Here is a 15,112-nt window from a genome sequence, read left to right on the forward strand (position 1 = left end):
GAAGGGTGAGTGGTGGAAACAGGAGGTTGAGCCTTCAAAATAAAGCAGGAAGAGAAAACAATACCAAGACATGACAACCCACACCCAGGTGTGACAGTTCGTCCGTGCTAAGAGGGCTAATTTTGCAGACCCAGCCTCCGGCACGGTTTTGTGTAGTGCGCATTTTACACCTGAAAGCTATTCGAACTATGGACAAATGAAATCAGGTTTTGCTCAGAAATTGCTGCTGTAAGCAGATGCGGTGCCCACCATACACGCCTAGCCACCTAAATGTCCCCAGATATCAAGAAAGAGAACGATGACTCGCAAAGGAGGCTAAGGCTAAGCAAAGGAGGGGAGCAGCCAAGCTCGAAATGGCCAGAGTGAGTACTCTTTTATAATAAAAAACATATCACGCATTCAAGGCCGGCCCAGCCTATGCAGCTGCTTAGGAACCCTGACCACTAGGGGGCCCCCAATCTGGCAATTGTTTAATTCATATTCTATTTTGTTTACTACAGTTTGTTTTATTTTACTTTTGTGAGTTTTGATACTTGATTACAAGCTTAAAAAATACAAATTCTTCCTTAACTTCTTTCTTTCCTCTTTTAGAAAAAGGTTTGGCGCTATCTACTGTAAGTACGGACAAAAATTTGGGGTGAGAGGTTTGAAGTCTGCAGTGCAACAAAATCTGATCAATATACAAAATATGGACGTATGGGTTGGATTGCGTGTATGGGTTTCACAATACACTGTGACGAAATGGTGGGCCAAAAATATGGGCCCCTTTGCTTTATTTTGCTTAGGCCCCAAAATGGGCTGGGCCGGCCCTGCACGCATTGGATATTGGACTGAACACATGTATAAATTATCGCTCGTAAAATATATAAACAAATCCTCAAATCCCATTCATATTTGTGTCTGTTGGCAGAGCGAAAACGTATGATAGCACAATAAATGATAATTATTCTATACATTTCTTTATTTTGCGGTCACAGTGTATCAGCTTCACAAAAACAAATGCAAAACAAAACATTCGGTGTTTCTGTTGCCGCCGGTGTTTCATCAGTGTGATTGCTCCCCTCAATGATCCTTTCATTAGGCTGCATTGGCTTTCGTTTGGGCTCAATACCCCAAAACACCAAAGAAAGGTTCATAACTCTCCTCGTCACCATTAGAAGAACGTTCGTTACGTCGGATTTGTCGCTGCAACTAGAAACAAAATTGTGCGCCATTATCGCCGCCATTCAGTACTAAGCACTGAGCCGTGTGTTTCCTTGTTGTGACGTCACGCACATAATACGCTAGATTTCCGGGATCTCGGGCGCCGGTCGTTTTAGCTTGACAATCGATCCAAATTTCTATCATTTTCTTGGTGTTGCGATGTGTGTAAGTACAGGAAGTGGCATGATATGAATCCAAAAGGCATGCGTTTATGGATAAATGATGGAATATTAGCATTTCCCCAGGTGTTGTCATACCCTTTAAGAGGGGTTTTAATTTCAAATTATTATTACTCATACTAACATGTATCTTTTAAGAATTACTTGTCTTAAAGATCGAGGATCCCTTTAAGTAGAGAAATTTTATTGACTGTATTTGGATCACTCAAAACAAGTTGAGAGGGAGTTTTTTTTTTTTTAATGTTCTAACAAACAATTGTTATTAACAGCAAAGCTAAATGATTCCTTTGCTTATGCACGGCAAACAAAACAATTCCATTCTTTTTTTTTTTTTTTGCACATGAATCTAACTCTTTGATCTGGCACGTCCCCTATCTGTTCCTCGATAACACATTATGAGTAAAAGAAATAGGTTTGTACGAATAAGATTTGAGTGGAAATCAATATTCATTTGATCAAATCTATCATATTATCCATATTCCATGGAATCCAAAGTTTATAGCTTATTTATTGATATATTTTTTACTTCATATTTGATTTCAACAAAGACATATGCATCAATTGGCTCAGGTAGGTAAGAGAGATTTTTTTTCCTTTTATCTTTAAAAAAAATGGTTAAACAAATATTGATCAATACCAATGTTTCACACAACGAGTTAGCTGTGTAAAGCACTGTCATTGAGGATGACTCCGTTAAACAAATGTGCCATCTGTCAGATGGCTTTGCCCATGATAAGAAGACTCATGAAGAAGACCATGATAAAGAACAACCACATGAAGAAGCGATCCAGCACCTTGGCCACCTTCTTCCACTCGCCGGTTCTCTTCTGAGTGGCCTTTTGCTCCCTGTAGCAGTTGGCGATGTATTCCACGTTAGGCAAAATCAGAAGCTTCTCATTGCAGGGGGCCCCGTGTGACCGCTCCCCGTCACTCACGCCACCTTTCCGACATCTCTTGGCGTCACACAAGTCGTCATAGTCCATGTCGACGAAGGTTCCATTTTTCCAGGAATCGTAGCAGTTGTTAGGGTCCGAGTCTTGTCTTTCCTCTGTGGTCACGGAGCTATATCCCTCTATCCCTAAGTTCCGATCTGCTCCGCGGGCACCCGCCAGGCCGTTCATGTTGCGGTTCCTCACCATTGATGGTTCCCTTTTCTCCGACTGTGGAGACATGCAGTTCTCCCCGACCTCGTAAACAAAGCACATTCTCGCCATGTACTGCAAGATGACTTTCTTGGCCCACTTGGGTACAGGCTTGGCATCTGGGCCGCAGTGGTGAATATTCATGATGAAAATGGTCAAGGCAGTGGAGGCAGTAATCATGGTCATGGTGGCTATGTAGTACTTGCCTGTTGGGGATAGACAAGGCATGCAATGTCACGTTGGTTGATACTGGTTATGCTGTTGTTTCGGCCCTCCACCCCTAAACCCTGAATTGAGACAGTTTAGGAACCTTCACACTAACATAACACAATCCCAACCCCTAAAAATGTTAAAGTGATCCTCTAACTTAAATACATGTAGGCTTTAATAAACCACAATTGTTCTCTTGTACTAAAATATGTTGTTAGAAACACATAAAATGTTAAATCAATGGCAATATTTTATAATGTTTAGTCCATATTTTGACCGTTAGTTGGCGCCATGGTTTGCGGGCTCGCAGTGATGACGTCATTGGTATCTTCCGTGTTCAACAATTGCTTATTACTGCCTAAATTCGCGAAGTAAAATGCCACGATGTGCTGCTTTTGGATGCAATTTCCAGTCAAATGGAAACAAGGGGAGTGAAGAGAGTGGTCAAGGTGGAATTATTATTTTTACTGAATGAATGTGCATAAGTGGAAGCTTCTCCCCCTTTTTGGTCCCTGTATGCACGCGTCCTACCCACCACGCGTTACAAATAGCGCCCGAACATTTTTCCTGGATCCTCAGTCAAGTAAGGGATCCGTCTATTTTCTGGATCCGACGGTCCCACCACGTCTGCAATATTGGTTTCGGATCTGTCCATTTTTTTTAATTTGTCGGTCCCACAGCGGCTTTTCGGATCAGTCTATTTTGTGGTATCGACGGCCTAATTGCGGCTGCGACATTGCCATGGTATCGGTCTAATTCCTGGATCTTCGAGTGAGTAAAAAACGCAGATTTGGATTACTATTGCTATCTTTTTTGTTGCCTATTCTTCGTGGGAGTTTCCCCCAAATCATACTAAATAAATAATTAAAGCACTATGGCACGCTACAGTGACCAGGCCCGGAGTGACTAATCGGGAGCTTCTGGACGATTCCAGAAGGGCCGGCCGGCCAGAAGGGCCGGTCCGGGTTTTATTAAAAAAAAAAAAAAAAATTACACTGTTATAATTTTTTGTTTGGTATTTATTTATGACAGTGTCACTGAGTATAACTTACATTCTGTTACCGCTGTCCCTGTGGGCCGTCTTAAAAAAAAAAAACAGTATTATTTTTTTCCAGACTCATCCTCACGTGTGCAGACGAAAAATACAGCATGCAGCTCCGCCCCCTAATTGTAGTCTGTATTGAGCCAAATTAGCTGCTATCTCAGTGCTCGGATGGATAAAAAGAGCAAGGGTGGCGCTGAAAAATAAGAATTAAAAAGAGAAAAGCACTCGTGAAAGAATCGGCAAAATGCGCGAAAATAGCTAATTTTTTTCATGCAACGACCTTGCTGCCTCAAACTACAGAGGATTACAACGAAAGTGGTAAGGCCAGATGGCGAATAAAATGCAACTTGCACCGTGTGATACGACAATATGTAATTGTGGAAACTTTGGCTTCTTGTAGCACCTCACAAGGGATATGTAGCAGCAAGCATTAGCCATAATGAACACACCACAGGTGCAGAGCTGGAAGGTAGGATTGCCATGTCGTTCAGCGAGTGAACATTAGAATTAATATAATCAATTACGTGGCGTTTTTAAAGTGGAAATGGAACATGGATAATAGTATCATTAGAAGTTGTTACAATGTGCAATACGTATTCTTTATTTTTCATATTGTTATGTTGCTATGTTTGTTTTATCTGTAAGCACTCATTTTGTTAATAGTTGATGTTGCAGAAAAGGTCTTATTTATTCATTTATTTTAGGGCGGTAATTAATTTTTTTAATGAATCACGTTAAAATATTTGACGCAATTAACGCACATGCCCTGCTCAGACAGATTTAAATGACAGTACAATGACATGCCCACTTATTGTGTTTTATGGAGTTTTGCCGCCCTCCGCTGGCGCTTGGGTGCGACTGATTTTATAGGCTTCAGCACCCATGAGCATTGTGTAAGTAATTATTGACATCAACAATGGCGGGCTAATAGTTTATTTTTTGATTGAAAATTTTACAAATTTTATTAAAACGAAAACATTCAAAGGGGTTTTAATATAAAATTTCTATAAGCGGTACTAACATTTATCTTTGAAGAACTACAAGTCTTTCTATCCATGGAGCGCTTTAACAGAATGTTAATAATGTTAATGCCATCTTGTTGATTTATTGTTATAATAAACAAATACAGTCCTTATGTACCGTATGTTGGATGTATGTATCCATCTTGTGTCTTGTCTTTCCATTCCAACAATAATTTACAGAAAAATATGGCATATTTTATAGATGATTTGAAGTGCGACTAATTACGATTAATTTTTAAGCTGTAATTAACTCGATCAAAAATTTTAATCGTTTGACAGCCCTAATTTATTTTTCAAATGTATCATTTAATATAGTTTTTTTTTTTAAATCCATTTTTAAATTTGTTCAAAATATGTTGTGTTGCACTTGTTAAAATAAAGCCACCTTGTTAAACAACCATTACCTGCACTGAATTGGAATACACAGAATTACAGTACACGGCTTTAGAGAACACTGAACACGTGTATGCATAATGACATAATTTTAAATGAGTGGGCCGGTCTGAGGCATGAAATTCCAGGGCCGAAAATGAGTCCCACTCCGGCCCTGACAGTGACGACAGTGACTCTGACGTGGACCTTACAACAATGTTGGGAGTTCGTCAGGGAACGCGTGTTTGCATACTGCTGAGCTCCCGAGTGAAGAGTGGTCAAGGTGGAAATATGATTTTTTGTGAATAAATGTGCATAAGTGGAAGCTTCTCCCCTTTTTGGTACTTTTATACACGTATCTTAGCTACCACGCGTTACAATGTACAAGACATGGATTACACAAGGTGTGCTCTCTGGCCTGTACTGTAAGCACACGACAGCTCTGGATGCTAACAATCTACATAATTATATTGGGATAAGTTTGAAAACGCAATATGCTTACCTTGAATATCTGCTAATAAAACCGGACAGAATACACTCTCGCTCCCAACCGGAGTTCCCAACACAACAGCACTCTCTCGCATCACCAGTTTTGCCCAACTTTTGTCTTATCAGGTATTTGCTGCATGCATTTTTCCCTGAAGCTCGTCCTGTGAACGACCAACAGTGCTGTCCTACTCTTCACTTTTCAGATCTGGTTCAAATAGGAAGGGTAGAACTGACGATATGTTGGGAAAGCTAACGAGTGACATGCTGGAATTTCCGCAACGGGACCAGTGTAGTCACGCACTGTGACGTAACAAGAATGGCGACCTATCACTTAAAATAATTTTACAAACTTTATTAATACAAAAACCTGAAGAGGGGTTTTAATATCAAATTATTATAACTCATACGAACATGTATCTTCTAAGAATTACTTGTCTTAAAAACCGAGGATCCCTTTAAATCTGCGAACCTGTTGGAACTCATGTTTGTATGATGAAGGTAAAAATCTGAATTTGAATACGACATACACTGTACATAGGCACACTTTATTGAAGAGAACCCTGTTTGATCTATGGATGATAGCGACTTCATCATTCTTGGTCACCTTTATTTTCAACACACTGATATCAAAACTAAAGGTTCGGTTCATTGATGATCTGAAAGGGAACCACGGATAGAAAGACGTACTTCTTAAAAGATAAATGATAGTACGAGTTACAGTGGTAACTTCTTGACCTCACAATGGCTCCTGGGATGTATAGTATTTTGTGGTTCTTTCGATTTTGAAAAAGCACAAGAAAAGATGGAAATACGGACATACATTGAGGCAAATAAGTATTTAGTCAACCACTTCAAAATATTAGAGAGGCCTGTAATTGTCAACATGGGTAAACCTCAAACATGAGAGACAGAATGTGGAAAAAAACAAACAAACAGAAAATCACATTGTTTGATTTTTAAATAATTTTTTTGCAAATCATGGTCGAAAATAGGTATTTGGTCACTACCAAAAGTTCATCTCAATACTTTGTTATGTAACCTTTGTTGGCAATAACGGAGGCCAAACGTTTTCTGTAACTCTTCTCAAGCTTTTCACACACTGTTGCTGGTATATTGGCCCATTCCTCTATGCATATCTTCTTCGCATTTCGTTGTTCATGCATCATTTAACATTATCATACTGTACACTTATTCAGCAAGTTGTTCTCTATTGTATTTTTATTTTAAATTGCCTTTCAAGATGACATATCTGTTGTATGTGTTGGATTATTTTCAAGTAAATTTCACCCAAAAATGCGACTTATACTCCGGTGCGACTTATATATGCTTTTTTCCTCTTCGTTGGGCATTTTATGGCCGGTGCGACTTATACTCAGGTGCGACTTATAGTCCGAAAAATACGGTATGTACTTGCCGGTTTTAGCAGATGAGCGCATGTGTTGGACCTCTCACCGCGGAAAAGAAATTGCAGTAACCCGGTAGTATTCGTCGAGTGACAGTGACAATCTACATCAGGGGTCCCCAAACTACGGCCCGCGGACCAGATGCGGCCCACCTCCACATTTGGTCAGGCCCCCTGAACAATACCAGAGAGCTTTTTGATTTTTTTTTTTAATAGTGTTATTTGTTTCCTGGCTTTTTTCAGTGAAGAACCCAGAGAGGGTTATTTGTTTATTATTTATTTAATTAATAGTGTTATTATTATATATTATTATTATTATATTATATATTATTATTTTTTTTATTTTATTTACTTTTGTTCCGCGAAGAATCCAGAAAGGGTTATTTGATTGTGGCTTTCTGAAAAACAATACATTTTTACGTTTAGGCACTCCTGCAATCTTCACACTTTTTCTGTTACAAACTGACCCCGGCCCCTCATCAGAGAAGGGAAAAGTTATGTGGTCCTCACAGGAAAAACTTTCAGGACCCCTGATCTACATCATCACCCCGAGCGTCCATTGCGCGCTTAAAACATGGTGCCCTCCGCAGGTCAAAACATGTACATGTAATATTATTGATTTTTAAACCAATTGCAATATTTAATGTGTTTCTAATAACATATTTTCGTAAAAGAAAACAATTGTGGCTTATTAGAGCCCACAAGTCTTTAAGTCTGTGGTTCCCTTTAAAGGCTGAAGGCCTGTCGAGCAACCATTCAGGTTGTTGTTGTTCTTGTTGACACTAACTTTAAAGTCCTGCTCTTCAGTCAGTCATGAGCCAATCATCTCATACAGAAATTGCCTGATTGATGATATTGTTTTGGGAAAAAAAAAATCTTTGTTTTTAATCGTTGTTTCATATTGTCGACTTCTTAAGGAATATTGCACTTGCTCTTGAGTGTGTGGTGTGTTTCTTTCCTTTGGTTCCCTGTTAACTGTTTTACATAGTGCAGGATAGAAGATTACATTTAGACACCTGTAGTCATTTAGCCTAAGACACTAACCTTCAACCTTCCTAGCTAGTAAGCAAACCCAAAGTTTTTCTTTGGCTAGTGCTTCTGTATGTGAGGTACACTATGAGGGGTTACAGCTGACCCGCATATTTCTGACATAGGATCAGAGACTGAACAATCTGTAATAGACTGATTGTGCATCCCTACCAATCAGTGGTACATTCTCCGAGGGTGGCATGATCTCCGCAACCAACAATTGAAAGACAGTCAACGCCAGCATAACGGTGACACCCAAAGACACTTTCTCTCCAGAGTCGGCAGGCAGGTAGAAGCCCAGTGGAGCTAGAAACGAGATCATCACACACGGTATCAGCAGGTTGAAGACATAGAAAGACGCCCTCCTCTTGAGTTTCAAGGTGTACGTGACATCAGGGTAAGGATCAGCGCAGCAGCCGTACAATATGACATTCCTGGTGGCCGGCATGCCAAGGACTTCCCACTCCACATTGTCCACCAGGTCTGCCAGATCGGCACTCTCCATGGCGTTAAGGATATCCAGCTGGTTGCCATTGTAGGTCCATGAGCCATAGGTGAACCTGCATTGCTGTGCATCAAAGGGAAAGAAGGACACATCCACCTTGCAAGAGCTTTTGGTAATTGCCGGCGAGTCCCACATGATCTGGCCATCATGGCTGATTACCACGTTGGTGTCCATGGGGCCTGTGAAGTGATCGTCGGCACTGAAAGGCAGAAACATACCTCATAAGTAGGAATGGATTGGATTGTGTTCATTCTGGAGGGTTGCGCAGGAACCAGAGTACTAAAATTTTTATTCCGAGGCTACTGTCAGTCCTCAAAATGTTTATTGCCTGAACTGGAGAACTCTTTCTCTGCACTGAAAAGGACAACAGGGCGTAAATAGACGTCCGAAAAGACACAAGCACACCAATTATTCTATGTACAGTGGTATGAAAAAGTGTCTGAACCTTTTGGAATTTCTCACATTTCTGCATAAAATCACCATCAAATGTGATCTAATCTTTGTCAAAATCACACAGATGTAAAAACAGTGTCTGCTCGATCTAAAACCGCCCAAACATATATAGGTTTTCATATTTCAATGAGGATAGCATGCAAAAAATGACAGAAGTGGAAAAAATAAGTACGTGAACACTCTACCTAAGGAGACTTAAAGAGCAATTGAAACCAATTTTTACCAAACAATTTAAAGGGCATGTAGCGGCAAAGGGGGTGTGAGACATCAATAGAACCGTTATGTGCCAAGATAACAAATATTGATAAAGTTAACAAAAAAATCAATCACATTAATGAGCAATTATCGAAAATAGATCGAAAATGACGAACATTCCCGAAAGTGTTCCGGAAACAGCCGAATGGGGCGGGGACGTCACGACAAGTGATTGGCAGTCGAGGCGGAGCCAGGTGCCATTGTTTTTTAACGACCAGAGAGTAGCGTTGGGGTTTGTTCGACCAAAACATCACAAAAATGGTTCAAAACTGCTGTGCTATGTGGTGTACAAATAGTTATTTATCGGAATATAGTATCCATGAGTTCCCGAACGCGAAAAAAAAAAGCTGGACTATGCAGACAATGGGTGAAGTTGGTCCGTGCAAAGAGGGCTAATTCTCTAGACACAGCCTCCGGCACACTTTTCTGTGGTGCGCATTTTCCACCTGAAAGCTTCTCGAACTATGGACAAATGAAATTGGATTTTTCCAAAAGATTGCTGCTCAAAGGAGATGCGGTGCCGACCATACACGCGCAGCGACCTAAATGTCCCGAGATATCAAGAAAGAGGACGATTAGTGGCAAAGGAGGCTAAGGCTAAGCAAAGGAGGGGAGCAGCCAAGCTCGAAATGGCCAGAGTGAGTATTCTTTTATAATAAAAAAATGTCACGCATTGGATACAGGACTGGACACATGTATAAATTATCGTTCGTAAAATATATAGAACAAATCCTCTGATCCCATTCATATTTGTGTCTGTTGGCAGAGCGAAAAGCTATGATAGCGCAATAAATGATAATTGTTCTATGTATTCCTTTATTTTGCAGTCACGGTGTATCAGCTTCACAAAAAGAAATGCAAAACAAATCATTGGTGTTTCCCACACGATCTGCTGCCGATGTTTCATCAGTGTCTTTGCTTCCCTCAATGACCGTTTCATTACGCTGCATTGGCGTTCGTTTGGGCTCAAATTGGTAACCTAAAACACCGATTAAAGCTTCGTAACTCTCCTCGTCACCATTAGATGAACATTCGTTACGTCCTTCTACGTCGGATTCGTCGCTGAAACTAGAAACGAAATTGTCTGCCATCATCGCCGCCATTCAGTATTAAAGCACTGAGCCTTTTTCTTGTTGAAGAAACACCCCTCACTGTCAATTCTGAATTCTCTTTTATTGACAACGAGGGGTGTTTCTTCATGAGGGAACCTGGAATATGTGCAGGACGAACACAATGCATCAGCATAAACAGCTCAAAACACCACTAATTCTCCCCTCACTAGAAGGAATCATATTGATGCAGACAGGCCCTGCCCCCCTAGTGGCCGGTGGCACTCTCTTCACTTGTCGTGACGTCACGCACACAATCTGCCAGATCTCGGGCGCCGGTCGTTTTAGCTTGGCAATCGAGCCAAATTTCTCTCATTTTCTTGTGTGTAATTACACGAAGTGGCATGATATGAATACAAAAGGCATGCGTTTATGGATAAATGATGGAATATTAACATTTTCCCAGGGCATGACATACCCTTTAAGTCAGGTGTGTACCCAATCACTGATGAGTGGTATAAAGCTGCCCTGCCCAATATAAAACACACTCCTGGTAAGAATTGTCTTGATGAGAAGCATTGTCTGATGTGCATCATGGCTCGGTCAAAAGAGCTGTCTGAAGACCTGCGATCAAGGAATGTTGATTTGTATAAAGCTGTGAAAGGATACAAAACCTATAAAAGTCTGGATGTTTATCAATCGACAGTCAGAGAAGTTGTTTACAAATGGAGAGAGTTTGAAACTGTTGCTTCTCTCCCAAGGAGTGGCCGTCCACCAAAGATGACGCTAAGAGTTCAGCACAGAATACTCAGAGAGGTAAAAAGGAACCCTAGAGTGTCTGCTAAAGACTTACAGAAATCACTGGCACAGTCCAATATCTCTGTGCACACATCAGCTATATGTAAAACTGTCAGAGAATAGTGTTCATGAGAGGACTCCACGGAGGAAGCCACTGCTGTCTAATGTTCGCATTAGGCACTTGGATACTCCACGGAAGTTTTGGCAAAATATTTTGTGGACTGATAAAACCAAAGTTGACTCGTTCGGGAGTAACACACAACGTCATGTGTGGAGGTAAAATGCAACAGCTCACCAACATTAACACCTCATCTCCACCGTGAAGCATTGTGGATGAAGCATCATGATTTGGGACTGTTTTGCTGCCTCAGGGCCTGGACAACTTGCAATCAGTAATGGAAGAATGAATTCAAAAGTTTGTCAGGATGTTTTGCAGGAAGGCTTAGGGTTAGGACTAAAACCAGGATGGATGCCGCAACAAGACAATAATCAAAAACACAGAAGTAACTTTAATTCAGAATGGTTTTAGAAGAACAAAATACACGTTAAATGTGATGGTTCACTGACTTATTTTCCCCCCTTCTGTCATTGTTTGCATACTATCCTCATTAAAATATGAAAAACAATAAATGTTTGGGTGGTTTTAAATAAAGCAGACACTGTTTTTTCATCTGTGTGATTTTGACAAAGATCAGATCACATTTGACAGTGACTTTATACAGAAATGTAAGAAATTCCAAAAGGTTCAGATACATTTTCATTCCACTTTATATTTTATGCATTTCCAGTAAAGTCAAGGCAAATAAAGTCAAGTTTCAAAAATCGACTTCATATAAACTGTGCCCATTTACTGAGGCATAAAAAAGGGGTCTGGACTCTCCTGTACATAACGTCTTCAAAAAAAAAAAAAAAGCTAATTATCATACAATGGTAACTCGACACCAGTCCGACCTACTTGTTATATAGGACTATATCGGGTTTCCATACATAACTGCTAGGTATACGGATGGTATCGAGTCCATCATAGTCTTCCTTACTCCATTTGAGATGAGCATCCAGCCACACTCGTCGTATCCACAAATAGGCTGTCAGTATTTGGTTTCGTTCATCCTGTAAAGGATCCAAACTATTTGTAATGAATTATAATTTAACCTTGTTGGACATCCGTTCCATTTCAACTAGGAATAGCTGGCAGCGTATGAGTTAGTTTGTATTTTACCATGTCGATGATTTGCGAGAGTGTGACCTGCAGGGTGACGTTCAGGATGGCATCTGTGTCCTCTACCGGCCTTAGAGCGCTGGTGTAGTTGTCAAAGAGATCATTAAGGAGCTTCTGGGCGAACCTGCCGTGTGCGCACCAGGAGACTGTGGACATAGGAGACATCAATATCAAATGGAATGAATGCACATTCAAGCATTGGTTACCAGGATGCACACATTTCTTGAAGTCTACTCTGCATTTATGTCCGTTTTACATAGCTTATTAGCATTTTATGTAGCTATAATAAAAATAAAATTAGTTTGCCTTGCTCTGCCAAATTGATTAACCTCTCTCTCATATGACCAGGGGTGAAAGTGGCTAGAATCTCTTGCCGGAACTCCCCGACGTGCAGGTCGCCACGGAGCCAGATTTTTTTCAAACCTCTTAAACTACTGAAATGCAGGGAAAACTGTTTTAGCAGTTATTTCTATAACACATACAAAAACTGATTTTCATTCAAAATTGTATTTTTGTCAATGATTTGCAAAATAAAAGTAAACAAAAACGGCAATAACCCCCATCTCCATCTCCTAATTTTTATTTTCCCTCATTTCCTCACTTACTAAATTCTAAATCTCTATTTTAACTTCTTAAGAACATTGGATGTACTGTATATTAAAATTGAAGTTAATGTAAACATTTACTTTTTGTTTATTTATTTAATAACAAACAAGTAACATACATTCAGAAAAATACCGGTAAATACAAATTACTTATATTATGCAACGTGAAAGGGAATATATTTTGAAGATCGCACAAACATTGACTTTTTTAAATCATAAGGAAATGAATAAGTAGCTTAACATAAATGAACAAATATCGGTCCAAAGTGCACATTGACAGCTAAGATGTTTTGAACCTCCCCATCAGAGCAAATAAAACTAAATATGATAAATAAGCCTCCTCAACTCTTTCCTTGCTCTTAAAGATTTGATCCATGTTATGTTGCATTGCCCTTTTTTGTCGCACCAATTCAACAAACTTTTTTTTTTTTTTGCTGTTCCAGAAAACATGCACATTTGAACCAATCCGAGCTAACTATCTCTGCTGATCACATGTCAGTATGTCAGCCAATTGAACAGAAAAATGAGTCCAGGTGTTTTGCTTTGCTGCGTGCATTCACATATTGATGTGACTCATCGTTGTCAGGCTCAGATAACTGCAGCAGCTGGGGAAACCTCCATGCTTTTTTTTTTTTTTTTGTAAATTACATAGCGTTTTGACAGTTGCCGTCATATTTTTGGAATCAAAGCACTGAGTACCGGAACAGCATTCCGACCCTGAATCTTATACCGGAACTGCGTTCTGGCCCTGATTCTTATACCGGAACTGCGTTCCTGATCGTTCTGGTCCACTTTCACCCCTGCATATGACACAACATTTAAACTATCAGCAGTTAAGTGAATCCTGTGCTTTGGATGTGGCAGATGGTGAGCTGAGATCACTTCATGATGGCTCACCCCTTGTTGTTGATTCTGACCCAAATCTGCATCTACTTCCATCAATTAAACATGTGAGTGTAAAATGTTGGTAAGACACACACAAACACCAGAGGCAGGAAAAGGAACATACTTGAAGACATTTTGGGTCGATGAAGAAGTTATTTAATTGCATTTTGTGTTGTTATGTTGCTAGCACATGTTTTTTTTTAAAAACTTGGTTAACAAGGTCAACACAGGAAGGATTATGATGGCAGTGAAATCCCTGCACATCTGGACGCTGTGAGGCCGTTTTTCATGAAAAAAAAAAAAAGCAGCATGATAATGAAATGTACAAAAAACCAACATGTCAGTCATGCAAAAACATTTTTCCCTGTAAAAAATTAAACAATCTTATAATGCATGTAAAAAGTAACCAATAAAACTTGATTGGAATGCACATATATATAATATGTTAATATTTACATATATTGCATATGAGGTGTTAAAGTATTAAAAACAATCTTAATGAATGGAATCAGCATGTGTATGTAATATAAAATTTTGTAAAGTAAAAAAGTAATAAAAATACAAATATGTTTAAAAAAACAATAAATAATAAAACATGTTTGCATAATGACAACATCTTAAAACATGACAACCAGTCTATAAAATACTATTTTGAAAAATTAATGTTAAACATAAAATAATAAGTAATAAAATACACAATTCAAAAGTTCAATATTGGGGTGCGGTTGAATCTTTACTTGGAAATTATAAAAACAATTCTAAATGTTGCACGGTTTTAAAATGTTAACCTGTCAAAAATAAATTCATAAAAACAGTGTTCTTAATGTATTATTGTTTTTTTAAATAACACAAAAATGTAATAGTTTGTTTTAACTGAAATTACAATAACAACAAATAATCGATAGTATTATACATATAATATATAGCCTACAAAAAAAAAAAAAAAAAAGATTTAAAAAATGCTAGAATTAACTGGGGCTGTGAATTTTTTTTTTTTTTTTTTAGTAAATTAAATGTAAGGGAGGGGGAAATATTCTTACCTGGCAACACTGAAGCAAAAAACAACATGCACAATAAACTTTGCATTTCCGATCCTTTCATGCCGCTAAAAGAGATCTACCCCAAACCAACGAGCATTTAACACAAAAAACTCTAATATTTCACAATAATGTGACGAAAAGACAAACTAGATTAAAATTCAACATTCTTTATCGTTCTGCGCTCCATCCTCTGCATTTGTGGGAGGCGGC

General features: G+C 39.1%; 1 protein-coding gene across 2 annotated transcripts; it reads right to left on the minus strand.

Moving 5' to 3' along the window:
• Positions 1–1,115: 1,115 nt before the first annotated feature.
• LOC130917175 (neuronal acetylcholine receptor subunit alpha-9-like) lies at positions 1,116–15,100 on the minus strand. Of its 2 annotated transcripts, none has more exons than XM_057838291.1 (5): positions 14,903–15,100; positions 12,400–12,518; positions 12,109–12,263; positions 8,265–8,797; positions 1,116–2,730 (listed from the first exon to the last, which is right to left on the minus strand). In XM_057838291.1, the coding sequence occupies exons 1-5, from the start codon at positions 14,961–14,963 to the stop codon at positions 2,096–2,098; spliced, it is 1,503 nt and encodes a 500-aa protein (XP_057694274.1). In that variant the 5' UTR covers positions 14,964–15,100; the 3' UTR covers positions 1,116–2,095. The 2 variants fall into 2 exon arrangements, with proteins under 2 accessions (XP_057694274.1, XP_057694273.1); XM_057838290.1 differs by having other exon boundaries at positions 1,118–2,730; positions 12,373–12,518.
• Between the last annotated feature and the right edge of the window lie 12 nt (positions 15,101–15,112).

This window comes from Corythoichthys intestinalis, chromosome 6 (genome assembly GCF_030265065.1).
Source record: "Corythoichthys intestinalis isolate RoL2023-P3 chromosome 6, ASM3026506v1, whole genome shotgun sequence".
NCBI lineage: Eukaryota > Metazoa > Chordata > Actinopteri > Syngnathiformes > Syngnathidae > Corythoichthys > Corythoichthys intestinalis.